Here is a 27,176-nt window from a genome sequence, read left to right on the forward strand (position 1 = left end):
CTGGCAGGTATGGGGAAAGCTATAGATCACCATTAGTCGTTGAGGAAATACAAATAAAGGCTGGTGAGGTAACATGGAAAACTTATTCAGGGTGATCCTAAAAGACAAAGGGAATGAGTGCTAGCAAGAATATGGAGGAGGAAACATAGGTTTGATATTGGCAGTGCAGCCATTATGGGAAACAGTAATGCCTCACAATGTTTAGAGTGCCCTTGCGGTACAGTCACCTTCTGAACTTATATCCTGGCAGTGGAGTCAGCATGTCAAAGAGATATTTGCATCTGCAGGCTCCTTGCACAGTTAAGGAGAAAACCCAAGAACTCATCAGCAAAAGTATGTGTAAGATATTTCTGTTGCAAAACCTTTGCTTCTGAAAAGGTCATGGTTGCTAATGTCTGTATATACTTGCTATTACATTCACTATAAATATATTGTCTATTTGAAAGCAATAAAAAAAATCTTAGATTTAAATACCAAAACTTATGCCTCTAGCCAACATAATGACCATTTTCCTATAAAATCCTTTTGATAAAGGCTTTCTAGATTTCAGAATAGGCCATAAAATAAGGATAAAATTCTTTTAAAATAAATTAAGATATAAATTAAATATGAAATGATGTTATAAGATATATGTAAAGTAAAATAGTTACTAAGATAAAACAAATTAATGTCTCCGTCATTTCATAAAGCTTCAAATTTTACCCATTTGTGATTAAAAAAAAAAACTCTGCTGAAATACTCATTTAACACAAACCCTAAATATAAACCAGGCACGATGACACATCCATGGATCCCAACATGTGGGAGGCTAAGACAGTAGGATTAAGAGCTGAGGGCTGCCTGACCTATAGTGAGTCCCAGTTCAGACTGGGCTCCATAGTATGTGCTTGTCTCAAAGAGCAAATGAAAATCCTAAATATAACGCACACCCATTAACTGGGGCTCTTAGGTCTTTCCAGTCATCTTCATCACACCCATTCTGTGTTTTGGAACTTTGGCTTAAATCTAAAATTAGGGAATCCCTGCCACCACTCTGATAGTTAAATGTTTTCATCTCTTTGTCTAGATTTCTAGATACTTGATCTCTCTCTCTCTCTCTCTCTCTCTCTCTCTCTCTCTCTCTCTCTCTCTCATTGCATACATAAATGAGAACTAGCAGTCTTTTTTCTGTGCCTGTATTATTTCACCTCAGATGATATCCATTCCTGTTCCCACAACCCTTGGTGCCTCTTAAATGAACCACTCATTTTACTCTTTAACCTTACAAAGGGTGGGTGCTGGAAATAAATCATGGTAAGTCTTAAGCCAGTTTTATTCACTCACCACAAAAGCAAACTGACCTAGTAACCCTCTAGTATCACAGACTGTTTTCTTTCTTAAACAGGCATTACAAGTATTCCTGAATCCCCTAACTACATAAAATCTCCCTTATTACAGGTCACAGTGAAGGCTATCCTACATGGTGCCCATCCTCAAGTCTATTCTTTCTGATGTATCTCGTAACAGTGCAGCTCTCTACTGTGCTTACGGGGGCTAGTGGCAGGGGCTTGAGTTGGATGGAGCCCACTGTGTTCTTGCCTCACTTTCTACACTGACTCCTTAATCTAGAAGAAGCCTCACAATTCCTAAGAAACACCCAACACTGCTTAAGCAATCTTATCCCCACTTCTAAATTTTTCTTCTGCTGGTAGCCAAACATTTCCTCGACATGAATCCATCTCCATGGTTTTTTTCTCCTCAAGATAAATTTTATGACTATTTAGTAGCTGACTTATTCTAATTGTCTAATATTTTCCTAGAAACCTCGGTGTATCATTGGTTAATAATTCATATCTTGAAGTAACATCATTTTTGTGCCATGTGCCTATTTTCTGTAAGCTATCTCATGAAAGCTGGCATGGCTTGAGGGTTCATCACAACAGCTTTGTGTCACAACCCCATGCAGCAGCACCTAAGAGAGAGTGCTTTGTGAACGACACTCATTGAGGCATACAGTGGGGTTCAATGTCTCTGAAAGAAAAGGAAAAAGAAGCAAGAATGGCAGAGCAAACTACATTGTAAAACAGGACCTGAGGGCAGAAGATCTTTCAGAACTGGGACTCATTATAGGAAGTCCTGAAGCTAGGCTGATCTTTCAGAACTGGGATCCATTACAGGAAGTTCTGAAGCCAGGCTGATCTTTCAGAATTGGGACCCAATATAAGAAGCTCTGAAGCCAAACTGATCTTTCAGAATTGGGATCCAATATAGGAAGAAAAAGCTGAAATTTCACTCAGAAATAGGCTACAGATGAAGGATTCGGAGGGAGGGAACCCACTTTGAACAAAACAAACTGGAGATAATTTTTAGAAGTACTGATAACCAAACACTAGATCCTTCCAGAAGGGAAATTCGGCATCCTGTCACAATTCTACAGATATGGCATGGAATCAAAGAGGTATTCTAAATTTATAAAATACTGCAATCAATTATGAAGAAGAAAGAAATGACTTGTCTGCCTGAGCTCAATGTGCAAAAGAAATCTTTGTTAGAAATTAAAGCTCACATTGCTGAGGGGGAAAAAGTTACTCTGTAGACTGTGTTACACAGAACACCTTTTTGATGCTTAAATGTGTGTGTCAGCTTAACATAGCCACAAAGTGTTTGGCATGTGTCTTAGTTACTTTCCTGTTGCTGTGAAGAAAACACCATGACCAAGGCAACTTATTAAAGAAAACCTCTAATTGGGGCTTTGCTTACAGTTCAGAGGGCAAGGTCATAACTATCACAGCAGGAAGCATGGCAGAGGCAGATAGCTATGGATTGGAGAAGTAGCTGAGAGTTCACATCTGATTCACAAGTCTAAGCCAAAGAGAGAAATAACCAGGAGTATCATGGACAATTGAAACTTCAAAGTCCACCTCCAGTGACACACTTCCTCCACAAAGGACACACCTCCTAATCCTTCCCAAACTCCTCCAACAATAGGAGACCAAGCTTTCAAATGAGAATACTCTCATTCAAATCACCACAGCAAACATTATTCTGTGCCTGTCTCGGTATTTCTGGATGAGATTAGTGTTTAAATCAGTAGACTAAGGAGATCAGGGTATCTTCTCCATTATTACTGGACATCATCTAATCACTTAAATGCCTCAACAGAAGGAAAGGCTGCTCTGTCTCTGTCAGAAGGTCTTTCAGCTTCAGCCTTTGTGTTTGGACTAGACCTTAAACCAGGAGCTGTCTTGTTTCTTGGGATCTTCTCACCTATATAACCATGCAAATTGATTCCTTAAGATAACTAAATAAATCAACCTTACACATGGTTTATCTGTAAGACATTCATTCTGCTTATCTAGAGACGCTTAACTAATACAACTCATTATTGATTGTGTTACTAATGGTGTTAAATGAAATTTTCCTTTCTGATTCCAGAAGAACTTTATCAAAAATAACCATCTGTCCTTTTAAGAAGGAGAAACTATATCATTACTGTTTGCTGTATAAGGATAGATTTAGATATTCCTAAGTCATTTCTATCTAGCACTGCATAAAATACTAACAGTGGCAAAAGCAGATTGGTCCAAATGTCTCAAAAATACTGGGAAAATGTTGCATCTCAGTGTAAAACACTTGCCTTACATGTACAAGGCCACAAGTTCAAACTGCAGCACAAAGTATATAAAATATGCAATAGTATATAATACATGATATATGTATATTATATATGCACATATTTTTCCTGTATAAGGCTAAACAAATGAACCACCCTTGTCTTTTCTCTAATAATCATAAATATGAGGAAACCACAAAAACAAGGCAAGATTCACAATTCCAAAAAAAAAAAAAAAGATTCACAATTCCACAAAAAGCTCAAACAGATTTTAGTAGTATTTCTAAACTCTTCTGGTCATACTGAAGGTTCCTCTTGCTGGAATCATAATATTCTACCTTTGGAGAGAGTTGCTGTGTGCTCTAAATTTCCTCTTTACAGATGATATGCTCTAGAGGTCATAAGTTCTTCCTTTAAGATATGTGAAACAGAACTTTCATCCTCTATTAGCCTCAAAGTTCTAAGAAGGTAAAATTTATTAATTATCCTCTTTTCACATTTTATTTTGAAAGTTTTAAGTATTTAATATAGTACATAAATGTTTTGATGAGCTGTATACCTTCACTTCTACTCACTAATTCTAGCATTTTGCATATATTCTTCTTAGCTCTCTCCTTTCTCACTCTTGAATAATTATATTTACATTTCATATAAATAATAAAATTTTCATAATCCCTACTGTACCATTTGAGAATTGATTACCTATATGATGTCCCTTTACTCCTAATTACTTTTACGTTTGCCTAAGAATAAGAACATTGTTCTACATAAACAATAGTACAGATGTCAAATACAGAAAATCCTATATGATTTAATATATTATAATGTGCAATCTGTGTTACAATCTCACCAAGTATCCCAAAGCAATCTTTATATAGATTTGTTTTTATCCAGAATCTAATCCATGATCACTCACTGCAATTACTTCATATCATTTAATTCCTCTTCATCTAAAAATATTTCTTACCTTTCTTTGTTTTTACCATCTTCATTGTTTAACAGAGTGTCCTCACAATATACAGTTTTAATGCTTGCCCACCATTTGTTACATATGTTAGGTAAGAATATCATCGACTCACTGTCCCAATAGACAGTGGTGCTGGGTATCTTCTACAAGGCTCCTCCGAGGATAGGAGAGGAAAGGGTAGGAAGAAGGAATAACCAACATGGTGGATGCTTGAAAAGCTACACTAAAGTTTACTATTATAAAGTTGATATGATATCTATATTTGTGTGTATGAATATATTATATTATAATAATGTATATGATGCTTTCATATAAAAGAGTTTAATTGCTCCCTACACAGGAAGTCTGGAGTTGCCAAACACCAACCTGAGTTTCAGGTGTAGGAATACTTTCTCCATGCAGTTAGGAAGTGACGTATCATCTTTCTTCTTCAAATATTTCTTCTATCCCAGTTCCTTATAGAGCAGAACAGTACTGTCTTACTCCAAAACAAAACCTGGATATTCTCTGTGTTCATTAGACAAGGGTATAATTGCTCTTAAGTTCATTGAGTGCACAGACTGAGTTTCAATATTTCTTAGGAAATATAGACCTTCAGGGATAAAAGGGATGGCTCAGTAGTTAAAAGAGTGCATATTGCTTCTGTTGAGGACCAGACTTCAGTGCCCAGCACTCAGGTCAGGTGGCTCACAATCATCTGTAATTCCAGCTACAGGACATCGGACACCCTCCCTGTTCTCAGGCAACTGTAAAGGCAAAAACATACCCTTTGAAAACACACATGCATATGTAAAAATTTGAAAGGAAAAACAATAATTCTTAATAAAAGAAATATAGGATCTTGGTATCTCAAATCACAGATCAAGAAATGTATAATTGTAAATATATATGGCTTCATGCACTTCTAACTCTACCAATATAACAAGATTTTTTTCTAGTTTCTCCAGTTTCAGATATGTATGTATTATCCCACAGTAAGAAGTCTGGATCCAAACAATGAGACTACATTAGTTCGTTTTATTAACCTTACTATATATGCAAAAGACTTTCGAATTTCATCACTGAGTACAGTTTGTATAGTAATACAAACAAGGAATTGTTTAAAAATATTGGAGATTTTCTTTAAGGATATAAAATCAAATCAATGTGTTAAAGAGTTATAAATTGATACTTAAAACCAAAATGGTCTTATTTACAAAAGGATTTAATATCCCTCATCCTGATATAGCTTAAAATGTAAGATACATTATATATCCTTCACTCCTTTATTGGACAGTAATATATTTTATATTTTCATTTTTTAATATTTTCATCTATTTGAGTATTTTCCAGACCTATGGTCAGATTTGAAGCCATAGCAAACATGTGCTTATTGCATTTCCTAAAGAAATGCCTGTGGACACAGCCCTATGATAGTCACCATGTGGTTATACACAAAGAGAAGCCACTGGGACCCTATCTTAGAACTAGATTGAAAAAAAACAAGTTCTTTGAACCACTAATGTTAATGCTGCCAGCTCTCAAACTCCAGAGAATACCACCTGTGGGCTCTCCCTTCTCAATGCAAACACATGAAGAATCCTGCTGGGTGATTATGCACCAGCACCAGAATTCTAATGCCAACCTCACTTCAAGACCTACAGAAGCAAGAAGTTGACAGAAGAAACAGCGGGTTGCTATAGCAGCCAACCTGTCAATTATAGATTTCTTGTGCAGCCCATGCCCTTCCAAAAAGTATTAGCCTCAACACATCTAACTCATGTAATTCAGTTGAATTGTAGCCTCATGCCAGAATTACTAATATCATCTATTGATTAGGAGCCTCAAAATCACCATGGAATGTCAGGGAGCAGAAAGAGAAGAGTGACTTATACTGCAAGTTATGGTCACTATTTTCCCATCGATCAGTTCAGAACTATCACCTGATTTGCTGAAGCTGACCTAAGTTCCTGCTCTTTGGAATTAGACCAAAATGCACTCAGACAGCCACTGACATCAACTGATGATTATCTTTATATTCTCTCAACACACACCCAAGGGATCACTTTTCCTGCATAATGGGATAGTCTATCCAAGCTACCACTTTCAAAATGTGACCTGTATTTTGTCAATATCGCTCTGCCTTTGCAAGGATTGAGAACAAATCCTTTTGTTTCTTATACCTGGAGGAAGACTGCATGAAGATTTATCAGAAAAGCCTTCAAGACATACATATTGGTTAGGATAATCCTACTTAATAAAATTGTCTCTGACTATTTGTAACTAACACCTGTATAAAAACTTCAAGAAGGGCTGGAGAGATGGCTCAGAGGTTAAGAGCACTGACTGCTCTTCTAAAGGTCCTGAGTTCAATTCCCAGCAACCACATGGGGACCCCCAACCATTTGTAGTGAGATCTGGGGCCCTCTTCTGGTGCTGCAAGCAGAATACTGTACACATAATAAATAAATATTAAAAAAAAAAAAAAACTTCAAGAAAAGCCAGGTGGTGACATGCCTTTAAACCAGCACTCAAAAGGCAGTGGCAGGTGAATTTCTGTGAGTTCTCAGCCAGTCTGTCCTACAGAGCTTGTTCTGGGACCAGCCAAGGCTACACAAAGAAACCCTATCTGAAAAAAGCAAAAGAATAGGAACTTCAAGGAAAGTGGAATCATTAATTAATTATAAAGGATAAAGTAACACACTATTCAAGGTTGGCCAGGCTGCTTTCCAGGCCCTTAGTTCTGATTCAATTGAAAACTAGATAGAAACTGGTATTCCTAAGTGTGTGTGTGTGTGTGTGTGTGTGTGTGTGTGTGTGTGTGTGTGTGTACGTGTGCACACTGCACTGGAAATTGAATTTAGGACCCCATACTAAGTAAGTACTCAACCATTGAATAATACCCTAGTGCTTGTTTTGTTTGATTTTTGAGACGGGGTTTTTCTGTGTAGATATGGAGTCTATCCTGGAGCTCACTCTGTGACCAGGCTAGCCTTGAACCCACATATATCTGCCTGGTTCTGCCTCTAAAGTGCGGGTATGCACCATCACCTCCCAGTTTGTTTTACTTTTTATATTGAAGATACTATTACTAAAATATCCAGGAAGGTCTTGGATTTGCTCTCTAGCTCAGTCAGCTCTAGAACTTGGAAATACTCCTGCAAGTTCTCCCAAGAAGCTGAGAATATAGGCTAACACCACCAGAGGCAGCTCAGATACTTTTTTATGTCGATTGGTATTTTGTGTGCATGTATGTCTGTGTCAGGGTGTCAGATCCCCTGAAACTAGAGTTAGAGATGCTGTGAGCTGCCATATGGGAACTGGGAATTGAATCCAGGTCCTCAGGAAAGGCAGTCAGTGCTTTTAACTGCTGAGACATCTCTCCAACCATCAGATATTTCTTAATATTTATGATTATCCTTATACTTATTTTGGTACTGAATAATGAAGAAGCTGAAAACAGTGCACTGCCATTATGCCCTGCTGACCTCATTGTGGTCTCACGAGCTATAGCAAATATACCATAAACTGGAGGCTTATAGACTGTAACATGTGTTCCCAACAGGTCTGAAAACTAGGAGATGAAAGACGGAGGGACAGATTTCTAGCTGTGTCATTGCACACAGAAGAGCAAGGGTACTCTCTTGGGTCTCTTTTATGAGGCACCAACCCATTTACAAGGATCCATTCTCATGACATAATCACTCTCTATTACCATCACCTAATTCTGTCATTGTAGGGCTTCAGCACATGTATTGAGGATGTGTGTAAACTTCAGTTCATTAGAGTGCCACAGCAAAAATATTAGGACATCACGGCTCAACTAGTGGATTTTGACCCAAGGATGACCAAAATTATCATAATTCATAGATGGTGGTCTCCAACTGAGAAAATTAAAGTGTTCAGAAGTCTAACAGAGACTTAAACAAGAAACACATCTTGGAATAAATCACTGCTTTGTGCTGCTTTCTGTCACAATATTTTGCAGTGCACTCTCCCTTTGTAGAAAACACCTCCGTAAGTTTTAACTAATCAACTTGTCCAAGGACAAAGCTATGCTTCCGTGTTGCTATGTCTGCAGTGATTTCTGCATTCCTGTCCCTTCCCTTAATTCCAGAACCGACCTTCGGCACATGTGACTCAACAACAGCCCTGCTTTTAATTAAGCTAAATACACCTGAGTCATTCTTTTATCAGATGATATTGAATCTATTCTCTTAATGGTTGGCTCCCATTTACAGAAAGCATTGAAACAAATTAAATCACCACCACACTGGATATAAACAGCCACATCCAAAATGTTAGAAGTTTCAGTAAAGCCATTAACCTACTTTCCATAATAAACAGAAGATAGGAATCTGAAACAAAGAAGGGAGTTGTGTTGCAGCATAACCTGATTTGAGACTTGCAGAGAAGAGACTTGTAGGGAGTGGTATTTGGATAGTATTTAAAACAGGCTCCTACAGAATAGCATTATTAAGACAATCATGAAAACATTATTGTGGACTGGGTGTTAGATGGTATCAATAAATTACAATTTGTATCAGAAATGTGGGTATTTTATTAAGGATACATTTTACTTCACTGACACACATTTCTTATCTGCCCTTCTTCCTTTTTTTTTTTTTTTTTTTTTTTTTTTTTTGAGACAGGGTTTCTCTCTGTGGCTTTGGAGCCTGTCCTGGAACTAGCTCTTGTAGACCAGGCTGGTCTCGAATTCACAGAGATCCGCATGCCTCTGCCTCCCAAGTGCTGGGATTAAAGGTGTGCACCACCACCACCTGGCCCTGCCCTTCTTCCAAATCAGTTCAAATAGACCATGCCACAATTTTAAGTTTGATGCTTTTATGCTTTGATATAAATATTTGAGTGTTCACAGCTCTTGGAATGCTCTTTCGGGAGAGGACCTTTCTTGTGCATTCTAAATAAAAACTCAGCAATATATTTCAGAAGACAGCAGTTTATTTGGTGCTATAATAAATGGGAAAGGGTTGCCCATTGCTCTGGTTTTGCTGAACAGAATCCTAAAAATAAGTGGTTTCTCAGCCTATAATTCAGAAACAACCAACACCCCCAAAAAAAAACTGAAAAAAGAAAGAGTCCTTCAAGATGTGAAAAGACAAAGAAAACTGGAATGAGATTCTATGTTCTTCAGTTTCATTTAAGACTGTGTTATTAATGAGTTGAATTTTTTATCAAGTAGCCTTTCAAAATGCTGCCTATGTCTTTTGATTTAGTTCTGTTTGATAATATACTAGGAAAGAGTGGGGGAAGTTCAGAGGGTCGAAGAATTAGTTAATAAAGAACACACAAAAAGATCTCTCTGGAAGTCAATGTCATGTAACCCTTTTAGAGTCAAGGTTAAAGTCCTTTTCCTCTTGAAATCTTACTCCTTCCTTACCCACTGTAACAGAAGAATTTTTAAGCAACAAACAATGAATGTTAGCTAAATAGCCATTGTAGGGCTCCCCTTTTAAAGGAAAGAGATTGTGTAAGAAATAGAATAGATCATATTTCCAGACTTCTTTTCTGGGCACTTCTAGAACCATCACACTTGTATGCTCATGCAAGGCTTATAAACTAAGAAACTGGGTGGAAACCCCAGGGAAACCAAACTCTTAGCTTCAATAATATCCAACTAATATTCTTCCTGGACGTTAAGCTGCAAAGCAACTCAGAAAGAGAGGGAAAATGTTGTAGTAATGGCTGCCAAGACACCAAATAATTTTTCAACATCTTCAATATAATGAAAAGATTAGGTTTATTAAGTTCAGACCAGTCTCTTATGATTAGAGTGAATTCATTTCCCGAAGTTCAATTACAAAACCATCAATAGGATTTACTAATTTCACTAAGTCTCTTTGCTTCTGGGGCAAATTATTTTAATTACTAATATACACAACTCACACAGAGGCATAAAGAAAACCTTAGGTACAAAAAGGGACGTACGAATTAACTAAATGTTCTTGAGTTGTAGATAATTAATATCTGAGGAAAACAATAAAATACTATTTATTCCTCATCTCAAAAATAGTGGTAATGCAAACATGGAGAGATGGTAAGCTAGCAAGACGATGACTGCACTCGCTTTCTGGACACTGCAGTGAAATGGCATATATGGGCTCACAGGGCAAGCGACAGCAAACAGAAGACATACAAGAGTTCAAACTAGATACATTATCAGCATGAAGACAGGAAGTAGATACAATGTCCCATCCCTAAAGGAGGAGCTTTGGCAATTCCCAGCCTCTTGGAGAGGCCATATCATTTTTCTTTAGATATGTGGCTCCTACTAGGTCAACCAAGATCCAGTGGATGGTTCCACGCCCAAGAGTATATGGGCGGCACAGTTGAACTCAGTGGGTTAAAATGTAAAAAGAGGACACAAAGTCAAGTGGGTAGGGAAAGGGTGCATCTGAAACAAGTTGGTGCAGGGCTGAATATAATCAAAATATATTGTATTAAATTCTCAAAAAGCTAATAAAGATAAAAATAATGCTAACATATAAACAACACAGACTGCAATGTTAGCAAAAAACACCAGATCTCGCTCTATGGGTTGACTTTCTTGTCAAATAAGACATATTTACATTTCTACTAAAAGATATACTACTTTTTATTTCTTACCAATCTATACTGATATAAGCATGTCAACAATAAAACTACTAATGAATCAGCTATTTTTTCACGTGTGATTTTGTAACTACAAAATATCCTAAATTTCTAAACACCTAAAAGCATCTGTGCTGTCTTTGTGCTGCTTTCATTGATTAATAAAGAAACTGCTTTGGGCCTGTTAATAGGGAAGAACTTAGGTAGGCAGGGAAGACAGAACTGACTGCTGGGAGAAAGAAGGGAGGAGTCAGAGAGACACCATGGAGCTGCCGCTAAAACTCTGTGTGTATACCATGACTTTGTGATAATGCAAAGATTAATGGAGATGGGTTAAATTAAATTGTAAGAGTTAGCCAGTACGAAGTTGGAACTAATGGGCCAAGCTGTGATTTAATTAATATAGTTTCTGTGTGATTATTTCGGAGCTAAGCTAACCAGGCAGCGGGGACGAACAAACAGCTCCCTGCAACACATCTGTGACTCATTTCTTTCCATTTTTTTTTTGTAGTCAGATGAAGTCAGATTCAAGCAATTCAAGTGCAGCAATATTGTTTCATATCTTAGTAACTTTTAATAATTACTGTGGGATTATTTCCCAGATATTTGATTTATTAATAGCAAAATCATATGACTGTATTGGATGACATCAGCACCCAAAGCAACTGTTATTCTCCAGTCTGGAAGGAAATCAACCCCTCGGGCCTCCTCTCAGAGACAAGTGCAATAGGCTGAGCTAGAGAAATAAAAAGGGCGCTAATACAACTTTGACTTCCACAAGTTCAGCTTGTTGCCATTGAAGGAAACAAAGTTTGCCTTTGTTCTCCAACTAGTGTGAATCCTATTGACTTCTGTCCTTTGAGAGATGAATAAGACATAAATAAACAATATCGTGTCTGACACATGCTTTCAATATGAACTCAGCACAAGTAGCTGTAAGTACTGACACAAAGCCTGGAGATTTTTAATCCTCTCAACAAAGTGTTGTTCCTTATTATAAATATTGTTGTAAGCATTTATTGATCTATCATGTGAATCATGCATCCAAGTGTTATTAGAAAACTAATAAAGGTATTTGTCACTTGGCCCTTGCTCTTTAAATGTTTCAGTTTGTTACAGCCATAAACACAGCCACAGAACCTACAATTAATTGTGTGTTTATAATAATGAAAGACACATATATGGTAGCCTGTCAGTTAAACAAAATCCCTATGCTACTATCCCTATTCTACAGTAGACTTTAAGGGTACCTTGTTGAGGGAGCTGCAGGCTGCATTCCTGGCACCCGGCCGCCCGCACGGCTAGCTTTAGCTTTATCCGAAATAATTACACGGAAACTGTATTCTTTTAAACACTGCTTGGCCCATTAGTTCCAGCCTCTTATTGGCTAGCTCTTACATATTGATCTAACCCATTTCTAATATTCTGTGTAGCACCACGAGCTGGCTTACCAGGAAAGATCTTAACCTGCGTCTGTCTGGAGTGGGAGAATCATGGCGACTGCCTGACTCGGCTTCTTTCTCCCAGCATTCTGTTCTGTCTACTCCACCCACCTAAGGGTTGGCCTATCAAATGGGCCTAGGCAGTTTCTTTATTAATTAACCAATGAAAGCAACAGATTAGAAAGAAATCACTCCCACATCAGTACCTGTTCTTTAATCTGAGTGATTTCCAGTAACCATCAAAAGAATTTGCTACAGGAAAATATGACTACAAAATACTCTGTTTTATGATAACATGAGCCAAGAAATTCCATTTCATTTTCAGAGGCAATGTGTCATTGTTTGGTTCTGGTTTTCTTTCTATTATTTGCAAGCAACTGTGCCCTAGCTGATTTAAAAGATGATTGTCATCTTGTAAAGTTAATAACATTTTATTATGGAAGAAGGGCTGTGTTTTTCTTCATTTTATACTTTTTAGACAATAAGGAGAAACTTAGCTGGGTTCATAATAGAATAAGACTAAAACTTCATTAAAGAGGTAGCTGTGGAATAGCTGAGCCAACTGAAGAAGTGAATAAATGGACAAAGTGCTGCATAGGCAAGAACTTTCCTGTTTCTAATTTGCCATAATTTCCCAGAAGAAGAAGCATGGTAGCACATTACAATGCCAAAAGAAAATAAAAGGCATTAATTAATATAGACCCATATCTTTTAATTCATTTCAAACTCTCTTCCAGTTGACATAACTCATTATCTTTCTGTTTTGCAGTAATTTATATTAGCCTATCTGCTCCCTGCTTGGCATCACTGGAACAACCATGCAGAAGTGCAGTGAGGTGGCTATCACCCAAAAAGCCAAGAGAAAACAATTGAAGCCACTCATTTGCTATTTGCCTCTGTGTGCATTGACTTCCTTCTCACATTCCTGTCCGTCAGGAAGACGCGCTCACCGGAGAGTGAGAAAGGAGGACAGTTAGAATGAGGGTTTTGTTTTGTCCTCAAAAGAGCAATAGATCTCACTGACCTGCCAATCGTAGCTGTTAGAGACATTATGCCATGACTGAAGGCCCTGTCCTCCAAGAGAGCTGAAGAATGTATAGGGATGGCACATAGCCTGGGAAGAAGGGTGTGGCAGAGAAAGATATTAGTCACACAGGCAAGCTAACTACCCTACTGAGAACGAAGACGCTCTCACATTTGTACTGAGAGATGGCTTTTGAGGGGGAGAAAATGGTAAATTATTTCCAGACCCTGCCGATTTCCATACTGTACTCTCACTGTATCATAGTCGTAGGCCTGTTCAATGACAGGAGCAATAATTTCTGATCTTGCTGCTCAAGAAATAATTTTATTGATCTCCACTTTACTTTTTATTTTTCCAGTGATTCAGCAGGTCAGAAATGCTCCCGTTCCAGTAGTTTCCTATCATTTAGCAAGTCATCCAGAGTGTTAAAATGCCTTTACAAGTTAATGGGAACTGCAGAGTGATTTCAGCACCAAGGAGAGTGCTCGGTCTTTCCCCCATGTGCGTTTGAGCTGTGCACCATGTTAAAAAGAAATTTTAGAACATAAATTAATAGCTACCAAAAAGCTTACTAATGGAATAAAACTTAATGTTGATACCTTTTAAATTAGACAGTGTTTCATACATGTTCATGAATGCAGCAGCATTCTTTTTTTTTCATCTCTTAGATGGAAGTAGCTATTCCTCGCTATTTTTAAATATTTAAGCCACAATTTCTCCATGGATTTAGGTTAATTTGATGACAATACAATAGAATTCAGTCATGTTGGATTAAAAATTTCATAAGCCCAAGTTCAAAAAATATCATTGCTGCTGTTTCTTGGGTGTTGTCAACATGCTCAATAAATAAATGAATTCAGAAAGAATAACTAAAAGTATGTTTAAGTGAATGAATGAATGCCTTGCTTATAACTGGTTTCAAATGCCCTTGCATACCATACTGCTCAATCTGAGCTGTGAATGCAGCTCTCTTACTCCCTTGTATCATGTCCTTAGATGGAACATGTCCTTAGATGTGCCCAAGTAGTCAAGGGTTTCCTTTGCTGTGCTGAAGAGAGAAAAGGCCAGGCCTTCCTGTCCTATGAGACTCTCCTGAGTTCATGGACTCGGGAGTCCAACTGCACAAGGAGGAAAGAACAGTAGCCCTGGTCGTTCCTGAGCTGCCACAGCAGCCAGACATGGGCTGGTTTGGGAAGTCCATTATCTTTTAGGGAGGTCAGCATCCACCAAGGACAGGGCCAAAGGTGAAAGAGAAAACACGAAAAGGTAACAACACGGGCTTTAAACAGATTCTCTCGACTGGGCATTGGGATGACTTCTCAGACCCCTGAGACTTTCCCTTCTCCTTGTCAGTCTATGCAATGACACATGTTTGAGCAAAGTATAGCCTCCTGGGTACAGGTAGGCACAGCCCAGTCCTTAGCTCCTAGGCTTCCAGGCTAAGGCGCCACTCCACTTGGACTGTACTATCAGGCTCTAAAATGGGGGGAGCTTCCAGGCAGAGACTGATTTCCATTTCAAACTGCATTCTGGTACTTTGTACTCCAGCACCATTGGCCGATCAATATTTAATGCTTGGAGATTCTGACTCTGCGGGAGTCATGTCAGGGGACCCTGGGAGCCAATCTGCTTGAGCTTCTGCGTGATAATTATTCATAGGCTCCTGCCTCCTGCTCTTTCTCTAGCACGGTCCCACTCTGCAGACTCAGTGCCTTACTCAGACTCCTCTCTCGCTCTCGCCGCGTCTACAGCAGGACCCTTCTTTGCCTCCGCCACCGCTCCACGCGTGCACATCCCTACAATGGCTAAAACAGCAATGGGTAAGAATCGCGCTTCTCTCTCCCCAAGCTCAAGCAGAAGCCCTTCTCTTTGAGGGCCCTGAAGACATTGAGAGGTATTTTATAAAGGAAAAGACATTCATGATACACGGGATCTGGAAAGGTCGAAGACAGGAGGAGGAGATGAGAGGGTAACGAGAGGGTCTTTGAAAACCTAAAGCAAAAGATTTATTTTTTAAAAGATAGACGTAGATAAGCTGGCCTCCGATGGGTAAGAATTTTATTCTACTTCCATATTTAAAATTAAAATGCCATGGGAGGGGAGGGGGCTACCTTAACTCTTCAGTGAGATGAAGGGACATTTCAGAAAGTGGTTTGTAACGTCTTATATTCGTTCTGTAGTTTATAAAGAAAATAGAACGGGAAGGGGTTGAGGTTGGGAGAAAAGAGAAAATGCAAAGTCAAAGCGGTCCCATCCGGGCGGTTTGAGCAATGGGTGGGAACGGGGGAGGGGAGTGGACACATTTAATGGTATTGTCTCTGTTGGAAAAACCGCTACTCTTGGGGCGCGGTGCGGGGAGGTAAGCGGCCGGAGGGGTGGGGTAAGACCTTAGCTTCTTTGTTTTAGGGAGAGGGAGGGGAAGGAGGAAGAGGGCGTGGAGGGCAGGGATGGGCAGCTGCAGGGGCGGAGAAGTGTGTGAGGCGGGGAGGGGTAGAGGGACCAGGCTCCCAAGACGCCGGGGTGGGGTTTCTTTGTGTGTGGAGATACTGTCCCCCGGGTGGGGAGGGGGCACCTGCAGCGCTGGGCGCACTGTGCGGACCGCCCCACCCTGTGCGGAGTCAAGCGGTCTCCACCCTGACCTAGCTGCGAGCTCTCAGTGGAAAGGGGGGCGGGTGGGGAGCGCAGCGCGACACCAGAGAACCCAGCCCCGCGGGGACAGAGGAGCCCCACCACGCCCCGTGCACACACTAGCAGCCTGCTTATGCCAGAGACCTGACCGCTAACCTCGGCTGCCGCACCCTGGCCTCATTGTTCTCCAGTAGGGCTAGAGGAGAGTGGGTTAACATATTTTTCAGAACCACATTAAATAGGATATTCAGACTTAATAGCAAAAAGAAAAGGGTAAAAAGAAAAAAGGGTTACTCCAAACTCCTTAGGTCGTTTCAGGGCGGGGGGCGGGGGAAGAAGTTTAGGGGAACCTAGAAGGCTGTACAGAAAATAATACAGATAAAGAAGTGTGAACATGATAAAAGGCAAAAGAGGTCAAGGTCTTTAAGAGGAACCACGTGCAATTTCCATTTTGTGGGTCGGACAGGGCCAATTATTAGGAAGTCTTTTGAGCTATGTAAAACCACAGGAGATTCCAGATCCAGAGCCTTCGTTCTGAATAGGTCCTGTGCCTCGCGTGCGTGGCCCAAGGGTGAATAGACTGTGAGGGGCCTGCACCCAGGAGGAGACTGGAAGTTCCCCTCCCCCATGCCCGGCTCTGATTGCGGAGCAGGGAAAAAGGATGTGGACTGGCTCCACCCTGCCCTGCCCCACCCTGTCCGCGTAACCCCGCAGATTCAGATTCCAGGCTGACTGACCATGAATTTGGGTGGGGCTCCTGAACAGTCTGCAGCACAGACACCCTTCTTCCAAGCCCTGCTTCCCAGAACAGCCCTGAACCCCTCCGGGGATGCAGACACCTGGCCTAGCTCACGGTCGCAGCGCCAAGCCCCTCCCAGCGGAGGGGTGGCTGTGCAGAAAGGCGAGCCCCGCCCGGCCACACAAAGACGCGGCCGCGCCCTGCCAAGCCTTGGACCACAGAGGTGACCCCTTCTCTGTGGTTCGAGAAGGTGTCCTCGCCCACGCACAGCCCACAGAGCCCAGGGACCTTATCCTCAGCCTAAGCCCATGGTCCACTGTGTTGCAGGAAAGAGACCCCCATTGAGGGTCCTCCAGTGGGGCGTGGCTCGGCCCCACCCCTCGCTGCTAGACCGGGAGTGGCGAGCCAGGCTGGCACGCACGTGGTGATTCCGCGCGTGGACTGCGGCCAGCCCTGCAGCGCTCGCCTTTCGGAGCTGGGCGTTCTCCCCCGCAGGAGCATCCCAGAGAAGGTTCTGCGCAGTGTCCTGAGCTACTCCCGCTTGCTACGGTTCGCAGTCAATCAGCCTGTCCAGAGGGCTTCTGATGTGGGTTGGGGTGATCTTAATGCACTGTACTCCCACCAAGAGGTTTCAGCTGCAGACAACTGGCTAGTTACTCTTCATCACCAGAACTGTGATCCCAAGTCACCCTGATTATTATTCCAATATTCACTCTCTTTTTAGTCTCGGTTGTTCAAAAAGGATGCTGGTCCTTTTGATACTGATAAACCCCTTGCCACTAATTCTTCTTGATCATCTTCGCCTCCATTTCCTCCCCACCCACAACCCAAAGATGATTTTGTCTCCTATTATTCAAGTTTCTATCAAGCAAATACGTTTTGGCTTCCCTTCGCTGTTGTATGTTCATGAGACTGGGACGCCTGTGCTGGTACTTGCTAAGGACAGCCTCCCGTGCGCCAAAGATCGCTGAATAATTCTCCACAGAATTGTTTGTGGTTTCAATGGGCAAAAATTATATATAATATAATCATATATAATCCACAAGAGGGTACATCTATAAACATTTAAGTATAGATTTTGCACACAATTTTTATTCTTTCCCCCCAAATCTGCTTTTATAAATGCTTTTTGATACAGTCTCAATTCTACCCAGAAACAAGGATCGTGAAATGGTAACCACCAACCAATGAAACTCCCACCCCGCATATGACAGGTGCAAAGGTCTTTCTGCCTTAGGCTGCACTAGTGAACGTGAAAAGAAGCACTACCTCTGCAGTGAGAAAAGTGCCATTTTGGGTTTTGGGTTTTGTTTTTTAAAACATCCCAACTGCAAAGAATAATCAACTTATGTACAAGGCAAGTGCTTTTCTCCTGGTTCCTTAAACAAATAGTGTATTCAGTAAGCTCGTGCTAAGTACGTATTGCCTACTCTCTTCTCAAATGGAGCCGCAGTATAAATTGATGCATGCATAACTAGAAATAAAAAGCTGAAGATTTTACAAGGATGTCGGGGTGAGGGGACTGAAAGAAATAAACGGGGCTTTGTTAACTGATTTCACATATCTAACTCATACTAGTTGGGTGGGCGGCAGCAAGCTTGCTACGCCCAGGGAAGCACCACGCCAGTCGCTGGCACAGTGTTGTGTATTAGGGGATCATTGCCTGTACTGTGATGGAAATCTATGACGGAAAGTCCATTTCAAAATGATCGTTAATACTGAATGCTTTGTAATTTTAAAAAACAACTAAAATCCTGACCTCTGTTTGGCCAAAATTCCAAACGGTTTTGCACTGACTTACAGACAGATCTCGGGTAAATTTTCTATGACGAGAGAAAAGAGGCATGCTTTCTGCTAGAACTGTTGCTACTTCCTTAACCATTTAAAATGTTTAGCATAATTTAACTTTTTGTCTTTAAAAGTGTTATCATTACTTTTGGTTTTAAATTTTTAATTGTTTATGGATTAAGTTAGAAGAATAAGCCTTAGGTCATTTGGCACGGTTTGACTTTAATCAAATTCTCATTGTCAGTGATAAAAAAAAATGCTACAAGGAGTTCCTTCCAGGATGTCATGAAGCTGGTTCATATAATAAAATAGTTTCCTTTTGTAATTTAGGATCAAAATAGTTACTTAGTTCTGTGATTATTTAATGATATTTATCAAGCAAGATTTTTACATAAAACCCAAATTACTAAATATAAAATGGAAGGTGAATTCATCTCAAATGTCTTTTCGTTGATAAATGCAGTATATCTTCAGGAAAATTGCTATTATTCAATCCATTGATGTTTTTATTCTTTTAACTAAGATGGATTTCATGATCATGTCCCTCCAGTAGCTAGTTGCCTGCGCACAGCTAGATAAAACTGGTCTCAGACAGAGCATGTGACAGCTAACAGCACAAATCCAGCCCTGGGTGTGGCCAGCCCCACACTGATAGTTAACCCCAGCTCTCCCCAGTTTTCCTTTGTTTGTGAAAAAACACAAATTGTTACCATGAAATCTGTAACAATCTGTGAAGTGTGGCGGTTCACAAGAAAACACTCACTAGTTAGTGACAGAGCTATTTGCTTTCTGGTTCTCTCAATCGGAGACCAAGGAGTCTGCAGTATCTTTTTACCCCACTAGAGGGCAATCAGTTTCTCTAGGAATGATTTCAAATGGGCTTCAAACACTAACTGTTCAATAAAATCTTTCTTTTTATTGGGATCATTCAATTGTTGATTTAATAAAGCAAAGCCATGCTTTCCCCCAGTGAGGGAGAAGGGCATCTACATCTCCACGGTGAGATGAGTGACTGTAATCTACAAGTTGGCAGAGCCCTGGAGAATTAGTCCCTTATGATCTTTCTTTCCAGTTTCATTACAGCGTAATTATTATATCATTTATGTTACTTCTGGGGTTGTACGTGGCATAAATGGTAGAAAATGTCAGTGGTAATAGCAAAATTATTTAGGAACAGATGTTTTAATTTGTAAGTAAAGGCATAAATTAAGATCATGTTTACTTATTCATTTATTTAAATAAGCTGCATGCTGGGCAGAGCCCTAATGTCAGAATCTCCACCTTAGAGGAAGCTGCAACAGATATAAGTAAAGCGGGCAGGAAAACGTGATCCTGAGGGCCATACCCAACCTGACCACAACTGCTTTCCCATATTAGAAGATTTTCAAAGAGGATTTACCTTTTTAAATCCAGTCCAATAATTTTTTGTGTGTTTTCAACAATAAGGATTTACACATGATATGTTTATAAGTATTTATGTTTAGAGTTGTTGATTCCTGAAAGATGTTGAACAATTAGTCTTAAAACCTCGCAATAGCTTTATTGGTCTAGTAAATAACTGATATCCATTTTAAGGAAGAAGAAACAGATAAGTATAAACTAATTTTGATGGTTATCAAAGTAAATACTTTCAATGTTCAAAAAAGGAAAATTGTTTTTATATATTTTTACATAACTATAATCTACCTCTGAGGTATTTAATAGTTTCATCTTATGGTGTTTCTCAAATTCTAGTATAGTTTTCATCGTAGTTTAGATTCTTATGGGGTAGGACTGGCTGGAGGCGAATCTTCAACTCTGAGACCCTGCTGAATGATGCCAGTTCTGACCACTGAGCTACTATGGTTAGAATACAAAGCTAAGGCATGCATACACCCTCATAGGAACTCCAATGTTATGTCTTAGGACTTTTAAACCTGTGGCAATGAATTACAGAATATTTCACTTCCAAACTCATGCACAGGGATTTAATTCCTCAGAGGATGATGTATTCTGTGCCATCATTCTTTCTTAATTAGATTGTTTCCAATATATTTATATTAAAAAACTAAACAGAAGACTTTCAAGAGAAATTGTGAGAGAAGTAAGAATTTGGCTCTGTGTGTGAATGTGTCTATGAAAAGAACATAGCTTGTGGCACAGTTAAGAAGGGATAATAGGAAAATGGAATGATAGATTATACTAGATTACTGTTATTCTCAAATAATATGCAAAACAGAAATCCAGCCAAGAGCCTTTGTAGGATAAAGCACAATTTACTAGACAGTTAACTCGGCATGTATAGTCCATACGGGAAATAAAGTAAAGCAGCAATAAGCCAGACCGAAGTTAGTATTTATGCAGTTATTACATACCAGATTATTCCAACAGAGTATTGATCCTGGACTCTGAATAAAAAGAGAAGTGTTAAGGATTCACCGGGTTTTAATGCCTCTATACTGGAAAACAGATTAGGTTTGGTATGGTGTCACATGCCTATCAATCCCATCCCTCAGGATGCTGAGGTGGGGTTGTAGGTTCAAGGCCAGCCTGGACTATACTGTTAGAACCTAATTAAACAAATTAAATAAATAATTTTTCTCTTGCTTTCTTAAGTCAATAAGGGGCCTCCATTATTCAGTATTACCTTCCTAAGAAAGTTGGTCTCGAATGGAAAAAAATAGGTCTTTAAGGAATATCATCAAAATATCATATGTCAGTTCACCCATGAAGTGGTGACAACGAAGACATTACTACATTTCTGGAAATTCTGCCCTGTAGAAATGACACTAAACACAAAATGTCTCAAATAGAGCATTAAAAATATTATCCCAGATAAAAACTGGCGCAAATGGCAGAATGCAGTGACAGCCCAATACTGGGGGAAGGCTGGCCTTTGGCTTTACTACTGTTTTCATCTCATCCCAGGTCTTCCCAGGTCTCTGGAAGCTGGAAAACTTTAGATCACTGGTTCTCAACCTTCCTAACGCTGCAGCCCTTTAATACATTCCACCATGATGTGGTGACCCCCAATCACAAAAAAAAAAGAAAAAAAAATTCTTACTACTTCATAATTGTCATTTTGCTGCTGTTATGAATCATAAGGTAAATATCTGATGCACAGGATATCTGATAGGAGACCCCAGAGGGGTCCAGACAAACGGGTTGAGAACTGCCGCTTTAGATTGTTGCAGGTGCGAATATGTCCTTCGTTTAGGGGACTTAAATCTGTGTTTTGTTTTGTTTTGTATTGTTTTTAAGAAAGGAATGTTAAGACAGCAATACAGGGGTGGTGTGTATTAAGTGCTTAATCCTGGCAGTTTTAGAAATAACATTTGGAGATGACAGAAATTTAAACTGACGACCTGGAGTGAGATTTTAGTCCCACAATCAACATTGCTGGAGTGTTGCTTAAAGAATCATTTTTCTGGTGCAAGCAAACTGTATCTTTCACTCCTTCCACAGACCCCAGGCAGTTAATCTTAATCTTTAATTTTACAAAAGAAAGTGGATTAAAAAAAATAGAGCCTAGGCATCTGCTTTTAATAAAACTCTACATTATTTCAAGATTATCTTCCTAGTTCAGAAGCAGACAGGCAGGAGATCTGTGGGAAAGCTCTGACTCCCTGGTGCAAATTTTTAAATTATTTTTAATAAAAGAATCAGGCCTTGTCATTTGTCAAGGAGACATTTGCAGCAGTAAAACCTGTGTTTATAATAACCCATTTTTATTAGTCATGATTAAAGATAACATTTTGTGTACATTTGTTCTTGCAAAACACGTTTATGTCGATGTAAAGGTTAATTAATGCATCTTGGCACTCACTGTGCTAGTCACCTGGAAACAGCACGTCCAGGGCCTGTGCCTGAGAGAAGCACCATGTCGTGCTATGAAGCAGAACCAAATCCCTAAGAATTTGTTTATTTACAGTGTTGTTGACCTTAGGAAAATTGTAAGTTCCAAAATTTGCCTTTTGACAACAAATAGATAATTATGGTCTTAACACATTAAGAATGGATTGTTTCAATACTGGATGTCATTTTTGCTGGGTCATACTGCATTGCCTTTATAAAAATCCACTTGGAAATTATCCTTCTGCAATAATTATACTTGGGGTCTTGGAAACGATACCGTGGTCTCAGTTGTTCAAGAACCTGGGAAAAAGACAGTTCATTAACACTGTGAACCTATGAGTCAATTAAATGTCCTTATGTCAAGATAAAGATACTTAGATTAAATCTACTTAAATCTTATCCCCAAAATACATTTTATAAGAGATATTTTAAAGAATATATTATTGTGATTAGTAGTTTCTTTACTCTTTTTAGAAGATTTTATTTTTCTATGAACATCAACTATAAAGTTTAATTTCTATTAAGTAAAATTGCCTACAGCAAACCTAACAGTCTGCCAGTTTAAAAGAAACATAACTTTCATGGAAGAAAAAAACCAACTGGAGATATATATATATATATATATATATATATATATATATATATATATTCTAAAATTGAGGCCAGCACAACACAATTATCTTTTGCCATTCTGTAGCTCCCATAGCAAGTGACCAGCTGACATCCTCTTAACAACAGCTCCAAGTTACCAATCAATTCAAGTCTGGCAGATCACAAGACCCACATTCCTGTCTCTTGAAAATTTTTCTTTTAATTCTACTTCAACCAAAGCAAACTTTTTCTTTTACAGTTTTAAGAAATGAGCATATAAGCACAGAATATTAGGGGATGTTTGGCTTTTGTTTGTTTGCTCTTAATAAATGGCTCAGCAGTTGAGAGCACTGGTTGCACTTCCAGAGGACCCAGGTTCCATTCCCAGAACCTACATGGTAGCTAACAACGATCCAGTTCCAGGGAAGCCAAGACCCCAGACACACAGGTGGTACACAAACAGACAAGCATACAAAACACCCAGACACATAAAATAAATATTTTTAATTAGACAGTATGATCTGTCTATATGGACAAATATTCACTTGTTTTGTACATTCTTTTAAAAAACTTTTATTAATTAATTTTTTCATTTATTTGTGTATACTTACCACCATTTCCTATTCCTCTTCTCCACCTGTTCCGTCTCTCTAACCCCCTTCCCATTTACGCCCCTCCATCCACTTCTCCATTCAAAAAAGGGCAGGCCTCCCATGGGCGTCAATAAAGCACCATCTGCCCTTTTAAAGTCTATGTAATCCCTGTGCTTTGGACACAGCATAGAAGCAACTCTACTAAGGGTGAGCAAATTTAAACCTAGAAGAATGGACTCAGTCAAGTGTACAGCAAGACCAGAAAACACGGGTAACCAAGGTAGATATGGATCCATTTCAATATAGATTCGATGTGAATAGAAAACTTATTACAGTTAGTACTTGTTCCTCTGTTCTAAAGTCAAACATTTGCAAAGAAGAAAAGTACATGCTAGGTATATTTTCTGCAATCCTAAATCGTTGACAGCTAATATCACTTAAGAATGTCATTTAATAGCCCTTACATAAACTAATATATATATACTTTTAGTATGTGAATGCCAACTGTGTGCAGAAGCCTGTGCCATGTATCCTAAGAGTACAAATTGGTCTTGTACTTGCCCTTGGTAATTTACTATTTTGAAAATAACAAGCTCTTATACATAATAACAATACAGAAAGGCAATAGCAAGAGTTATAACTGCATAGACAGCTTCTCCATTTTAACAGTGCTGTTACAGCATCCAAGCTCTCCGGCAAGTCGGTGCATAACAGGAGCATCACGGGGGAAGGGCTGAGATCCCCGAGATGCTGCCAGTTACTTCCACTTGGAATCCTTTGGTTAAAACACGTATTGGAGTTTCCTGAGCAACAGCAGTCCTTTGGTGAGAGAGTCTGTCCTGAGGGTCCAAGCTGGACCCATGAATTGTCGTAGCTAGTTGCTAGATGGTGCTACTGCGACTGGTCTAGAGACACACCAGAATAAAACACACAGCAGCATAGTAGTGACCAGAGGGGAGCCCAGTGGTCCGGCAGCAGGGGGGCTCCTTCCTTTATCTCTACATCACACCTCAGAAGAAAGCTCTGCCCTTGTTCACTGCAGCCGACTTGGCTTCCTTGTTCGCACTACACCCTGGTAACGGTGATCAAATCCTGATCAAAGGGAATACCCAGCCCAATATCTATGTATGCTGACAGCTTCATTTAGAAAAATGCTTTTGAGATACATTAGAAAAACAAAGCTCCCTGTCATAGATCCATGTAGCACAAACAGATGCCAAGTCCTGGGGAAATGAAAAGGTGTCTCTTCAGTTCCCAAAAGTGCTGCAGCTGGACCTGCTTGTTCTAGGTGAGAGGGAGCTGCAGTAGTACAAAGATGCATGGATTAGACAGATGTAGCTTTGCTCTGCTCACTCCCTACCAAGCCCTGAGCAGAATTCTTATCCATTCTACAGTATTAATACAATTCTCACCGTCTCAGAATGGGAACTAATGCCTAACTATGTGTTGCTCACTGAGAGAACTAGGTGAGCAACTGATAGCAAGCTTCTCAGATTCCCCGAGCCAGTCTTGAAAACACTAAGAAAAAATAAATTTAAGATCTTAGCCGGGCGGTGGTGGCGCACGCCTTTAATCCCAGCACTCCGGAGGCAGAGGCAGGCGGATCTCTGTGAGTTCGAGACCAGACTGGTCTACAAGAGCTAGTTCCAGGACAGGCTCCAAAACCACAGAGGAACCCTGTCTCGAAAAACCAAAAAAAAAAAAAAAAAAGATTAAACATCTTGATTCTTATGCTAACTTCTACACATAATGGCAACCATTGGAAAGCTATGGGAATGGTTCTACTCAGTAATTCCTGGTTGCAGAAGGAAGTTTGATATCCTACCCAGCTGCCCACGTAGTAAATCTCCAAGACAAATCCATTCTAAGCAAGGCCAGAATTTGATAGTCAATGCATTTCATCTGGGGCAAAATACTATAAATAAGAAAGACAAACTAAAAGTGTATTTTTTATCTTTATTTCTGTCACATTTCCCTGGGATTAATGTCTCATCATACTTCAGCAATGTAGGTAACATCAGTAAAATTGAATCTTCTTTCCTATTCAGGAAGGTTCATCAATATAAGATATCAATTAAACCAATAGAAATTAAAATTGACTCCAAAGTGTAGATATGCAAGTCTACACTTGGGCCTCTTGAAGAGTAAGAAAAAGGACAATTAGAACACATGAGTTCAAGCTCACATGCGTACACACACACACACACCACACACACACACCGTTTCCCAGACACCAGCTCTCTTGCCTTCTGCCCAGTCATCCCACCCTCCAATCTCCTCGTTGTTTGCCCTGCTCTCCCACTTCCATTTCCAGCGTCCTTGCTATTTCTCCAAAAGAGCAATTTATAAAAAAGCATGGTATATAAACAAGGGGTTATATTATTATGTGAGTATAGATACTTTGAGAAAAATCTGGGCTCATGCTTACAAGTATGTTTCAGATTAGATATGGCTTATAATGATCATAAAGAACTCAATATTTTGTCAACTTTACAGGCTAGAGAGTTCAGCTGGTATACTCCTACTTTCTCATAAACATAGAATAATGAGCAGGAGCAGCTTCATGTGGAAGCACCAGTATTATGTAGAGCCTCACAAACTCAAACCACATTGTAAGAGATGCGCTTTGCCCTGAAAAATGCAGCCACTCTCCTCGCTTTAAAATCTCAGGAGAGCTGAAGCTCACCCGGCAAACAGGAAGCGAGAAGAGTGTTTCTTCTCTCTCAGCCTTGAGAGTTGAAGTCTAATATTAAAGCAAATAAGATGAAAGTCAGGATTTTGGAGGAATTTATTTTTCAAACTTGAGGACTTAAGCAGCTTTGAAAAGAACTGGATTGTATTTTTTGAAAGTTTACCAAAAATGACATATAAAAAAATTAGGAACACACACAGTTACAGTCTGTGATATTTATAAGCTGTCTTACAGCTTACCTATGACAAAGTCACACGCACAGACACGCACACACACGCATGCACACACATGCATGCACACACACACTCTCTCTCATACTTGCATGCATGCATGCCACTTGAGAGGAGCACTGGGCTTTTATATCTGTCTCTCATGGCTGTAAAGAATTTTAAAGCTACACATTTTAAAAGATCAAAATTGGAAGCTATTTCTCCAGAGGAAGTCCATAGCTATGATGCTGTTCTGTTCAGATCATTAACATTTTGTCACCTTTGATAAACTTTATAGCCATGAAGACACTAAGAATAATTAGCTAAAAAACCAAAGATTTCCTACTGTTGCTGTGCGTTGTCCCTGAACAAACTGTGGCAGGTTCCCATGTCAATCTCCACAGCTCCCCTTGAACTTTCCTTCCTGAGTTCCTCAGGATTGTCCCATGGCAAACTTGGCAACTAGCCATGTAGTCCTATTATAGG

General features: G+C 39.6%; 1 protein-coding gene across 1 annotated transcript in view; it reads left to right on the forward strand.

Moving 5' to 3' along the window:
- The first annotated feature begins 15,210 nt into the window (after positions 1 to 15,210).
- Positions 15,211 to 27,176, forward strand: part of Stmn2 (stathmin 2) — a 52,423-nt gene continuing 40,457 nt past the window's right edge. Inside the window, exon 1 of the mRNA XM_057791128.1 lies at positions 15,211 to 15,436. Within this exon, the coding sequence (XP_057647111.1) occupies positions 15,418 to 15,436 (19 nt within the window). The 5' untranslated portion in view covers positions 15,211 to 15,417. The remainder of the gene's footprint in view (positions 15,437 to 27,176) is intronic.

The sequence above is a fragment of the Chionomys nivalis genome, chromosome 16 (genome assembly GCF_950005125.1).
Source record: "Chionomys nivalis chromosome 16, mChiNiv1.1, whole genome shotgun sequence".
Taxonomy (NCBI): Eukaryota; Metazoa; Chordata; class Mammalia; order Rodentia; family Cricetidae; genus Chionomys; species Chionomys nivalis.